At 52.6% G+C, this 4785-nt stretch overlaps 1 protein-coding gene across 1 annotated transcript; it reads left to right on the top strand.

Moving 5' to 3' along the window:
- Positions 1-2168: 2168 nt before the first annotated feature.
- HRG_07397 (uncharacterized protein) lies at positions 2169-3835 on the top strand (the record flags this gene model as incomplete). The annotated part of the gene is made up of 5 exons (XM_044865868.1): positions 2169-2262; positions 2313-2458; positions 2522-2936; positions 3046-3277; positions 3559-3835. 5 exons carry the CDS (start codon positions 2169-2171, stop codon positions 3833-3835), a joined length of 1164 nt encoding a protein of 387 aa, XP_044718832.1.
- Between the last annotated feature and the right edge of the window lie 950 nt (positions 3836-4785).

Below are 4785 nucleotides of genomic sequence, written 5' to 3'. Positions count from 1 at the left end.
ATCAGCATGAAGGATATCGAAAGGGCGTTATCACCAAAGAAACCCATGTCAGAAGCAGAGCTACGCCGAACGATACCCCAGCGGTTCCACGATTTACTGCCTCTATTTATGAAGAAGGAAGCTGATAAGCTGAATCCTCATAAGCCAGGCATAGACCACGAAATCAGAATCAAGGAGGACCCGAATGGCCAGCAGTTACCACTACCGTATGGAGCACTATACGGTATGTCACGAGGAACTCCTGGTTCTTAAGAAGACTCTACGAGACCTAGTGGATAAAGGATTTATCCGTGCAAGCAGTTCAGAAGCAGCAGCTCCAGTCCTGTTTGTGAGGAAACCAGGTGGCGGGCTGCGATTCTGTTGTGACTACAGAGCGTTGAACGCAATCACTAAGTCGGACCGTTACCCCTTCCTCTAATAGGGACACACTTCGCAACCTAAAAGATGCGAAGTGGTTCACTAAGGTCGACGTGGTACAAGCGTTCCATAAAGTACGGGTTGCAGAAGGAGACGAGTGGAAGACAGCGTTCCGCACCCGGTACGGTCTCTTCGAATGGATGGTTACCCCGTTCGGGCTAAGTGGCGCGCCAGCAACCTTCCAGCGGTATATTAACGGTATCCTACGAGACTACCTCGACGAGTTCGCCTCTGCTTATATGGACGATATACTTATCTATTCGAGCGGGAGCAGAGAAGACCATTTCCGGAAGGTACGGTTAGTTTTAGAACGCCTCGCCGAGCATGGACTACACCTAGACCCGGAGAAATGCGAATTTGGAGTCAAGCGGATTAAGTACCTAGGATTCATTATTCACGCAGGAATTGGCATTCAGGCAGATCCCGACAAGATACGAGCAATAGTCGAGTGGGCAGTCCCGTTACCCAGAAGGGGTGCGCAGTTTTCTAGGATTCGTTAACTACTACCGGATATTTATACCGCAAGCCTCGGAAATAACTGCACCCTAACAGCACTAACAGGAAAGGGGACTAAGTTCAAGTGGACGGACGAGCACGATATGGCGTTCCAGACACTAAAGACGCTATTTACGAACGCCCCTATTCTTACTCAATGGGATTTCGAGAGGCCAACCTTCGTAGAAGCAGACTGTAGCGGCTGGGCGCTTGGGGGCACACTTACGCAGGAAGTCGACGGACAACGCAAGCCAGTAGCGTTCCACTCGCAGAAGCTATCACCGGCTGAGCGCAACTACCCAATCCATGATAAGGAAATGCTCGCTATTATTCGTTGTCTCGAACAATGGTCAGCCGAGCTACGAAGCTGTGATAACTTCGTTATCCTTACCGACCATAAGAACCTCGAGTATTTCATGACGCGCCAACAGCTCTCGGAAAGGCAGGCACGTTGGGCTGAATATCTCTCGCGTTTTAACTTCCAGCTCCAGTACCGTCCGGGACGGGAAGCAGTGGTGCCAGACGCGCTCTCTCGCCGCGAACAGGACCGACCAAACGAAGCGGATCACGAAGCACGAGATATGCAGCTTATTCCAGAAGCAGCCCTACGTACCTACGTCGGAGTAACGTCGACTCAAGCGGAGAAGGAGAAGAAGAACACACGGTTTTCCACGACCCAGAGCTACAACAATTATGGCAGCAAACGGCAAACCAGGATCCAGTCTTTACAAGCGTTTATAACGCGGTACGAAACGGATCTCGGTCCTCGACCCCAAGCTTAAGCTGAAGGTACAAGTCGCCGAGTGCTTTATTGATCCTCGGGGCACCTACGACTACGTGGCCTCTTATGGGTGCCAGGCGCACCGATCACGACAGAAGCAGCAGCCAAGGCAGCACCGCTAGAGCAGGAGTCGCTAAACGAATTACGGGCTCCTTAATCCAGAAGGTTCATGACTCCCATGTAGTAGGCCACCCGGGACGGGAAGGGACGATAGAAGCCGTATCCAGGGACTTCTACTGGCCGCTAATGCAACAGCATATCCGACGTTTCTTGCGTAACTGCGATGTCTGCGGCCGTACGAAGATATGGCGCGAGCATAAAAGGGGTCTACTTAGACCGCTACCCGTACCGGACCGCTTCTTCCGCCAGATACAGATGGACTTTATTACGGACCTCCCTTGCGAACGGTAACCGCTGCCTCTGGGTTATCAAGGACCGGCTAAGTAAGGAAGTTATACTCGAACCGATGCCAACGATGGAAGCGGAAGCATGTGCAGAGCGTTTTCTATGGTGCTTCGCCCGCTACCACTGGTGGCCCGACGCTATAACGAGCGATAGGGGCTCGAATTGTAGGCCGCTTTGGAGGCACATGTGCAAGTTACTGGGGATCGACCAGCAGCTAAGCACGGCGTACCACCCCAAACCGACGGAGGCCCTGAGAGGATGAACCAAGAAGTACAGGCATACCTCCGCGCCGTGATTAACCAGAACCAGAACGACTGGGATAAGTGGGTTCCCGCGGCTCAGATGGCGTTAAACGGTCGGGTCAATACTCTATAGGGATGTCCCCATTCTTCGCTATACACGGCTATGAGCCGAAGTCACCAGTTCCTCGTTACGGAAGCATATGCGGAAGAGTATCCTCAGCATTCGCCAGAAACCAGGGCAAAGAAATTTGTTACCAAACTACAACAGATTACGGACCTCTGCCAAGCATCAATGGCGACAGCTACGCAGCAACAAGAACGCTTCGCTAACAGACGACGGAACGCGGCAGAACGCTTCGAAGTAGGCGATAAGGTTTGGCTTGACTTACGGAACTACGCGTCAGAGCGACCTAAGAAGAAGTTCGACTGGCTGCACGCTAAGTATACGATAAGCAAGGTACTCGACCCGTACACGGTTGAACTAGCAGACCTCCCGAGGGGCTGCTATAATAGGTTCCACGTCGACCAACTCCGGAGAGCGGGACGGACCCAATGCCTGGTCAGCAACGCACAGACGCTCAACCCCATCTATCCAAGTAGACGGGGAGGCTCACCAAGTAGTAGAGGAAATACTATGCGCTAGGTGGAAGAGAACCGGCCGCGGCCGTAGGCGGGAAGTCCTTGTACGCTGGCAAGGTTGGCAAGACCCGACCTGGACCTCTTTAGACAATATGCAACAGACAGCGGCCTTGGATAAGTACGAACAGAGATACGGCCCGGCTCTCGAAAACGATGGACCATACCAGCACCGACGAGTGGCAACGGAAGCACAGCCGGCCCAAATCCAGGGGCAAGTCGAAGGAATACAACCACAGCTGCAGATACAGGGCAAGAGAATACGCGGACCACTACGGGCTAGGACTAATGGCGACGCCCCGTCGATAGTAACGGCACCAGACCCTATAGACGACGGCCCTACGATCGTTGTAGAGGGACCAGGAACAGGAAAAGGGCACCAGCGCCAGAGAGGAGTAGGGGTTAATGTAAGGCTACGCCCCGATGTGTAGATCTGGCATGGCCAGACTAGTCACGTGCGAGCGCCACGGACACGACTCCTAAAGGGAGCGATGTAGACACGTCTCCCCTTTACACTCTTTGTAGCTCAATTTACATCAATTACGCCCAGCACCTGTGCCAACAGTGCTGACCCCGTAACAGTGAAGGCCAAAAACGCGATGTCCTTCTTGGACTTCCGCGCTTAGTCGGTCCACACTCCGGTGAGAATATCGCCGCCTATCTCAAGGAGGTAATCGATCGATACGAGTTGGGGTCCAAGCTTGGATACTTCATGCTTGATAACGCCAAGAGCAACGATACCTGCCTAGAGACGCTTGCTAGGTGGTTTCCAATGGATGTCAGCCGACGCCGCCTACGCTGTATAGGCCACGTCAGGGTGGCAAACCACTCAATCAACTCAACCAAAGAGTCAAATTGAGTAGATTGACGGCTTACATCAGCGAACCTCTCGTTGAGTTGAGCAATCCAAGCCCTCGTTGAATTGATTGCGTTGATTGATGGAGTTGATGCCCTACCCTACCTATTAGTAAGCTACTTAAGGTCCTCAACACCATCAACTTCTCGTCCTTCGTGGGGCACCTCTTCGGGAAGACATCGTCATCGACTGAAGCATCAATAATCCCTGGTAGTCGGGTATTAGCCCTGCCTTCAGCCAAGACCGAATTGCCTGGCCTGCATTGATCGTGTTAGCCTGAAGCCGGCTGCGTAGTCGTGTGACCATTAGCCCAGCAAATGAGAACGCCTCTCGCACTCTGCTGACATTGGCGGTATAGATAGCATATCAAAGGCCATTCGAGCAAGTCTGGGATACGTTGACTCTTTGAGTTGCCAGTATTGGAACGGATCCGTGATGTCTCCGTCATCTGCGCCGATATCAACAGTCCAGCGATCGAATTCATCGGCAGTAGGTGGCCCACGACGGGTTGTGGCCGTCTGACCAGCTTGTAGCCGGTGCCTCAGTCGGAACTGTTGGAACTCGTTCAAGTCGTCAACCTTTCGACGTTTAACCATCGGAATAGCCTCGTCATCGCTGAGAATTAATGACTTATAGTCGCGTTCCCAGATGCCCCGAACAATCCGTCGTGCCTCAAGGACCCATTCAGGTCGATGAGCCCAAGCCTCCTCAAACCATTGCAGTCGCAAGGCGGGATGGAGAGCGACTGCAGCATAATATACCGGGCACTCAACCAACTTGATATAGTATTTCTCCAACTTCTTCCACCCCAATTCGACGTTTATCGCGAAATGCTCGGAATCAGGCACATCCTTGGCGAATTCCTTTGCCTCTTCCAATCGTTCAAGGAGATATTCGAATGCTTGGATAATATCCCATGCTGTTCCGTATGCCACGAGGTTGCCGCCCTTACG

Source organism: Hirsutella rhossiliensis, assembly GCF_020360975.1.
Source record: "Hirsutella rhossiliensis strain HR02 chromosome Unknown scaffold00008, whole genome shotgun sequence".
Lineage (NCBI taxonomy): Eukaryota > Fungi > Ascomycota > Sordariomycetes > Hypocreales > Ophiocordycipitaceae > Hirsutella > Hirsutella rhossiliensis.
Note: the sequence above shows the minus strand (reverse complement) of the source record. Positions and strands in the feature narration are given on the sequence as shown.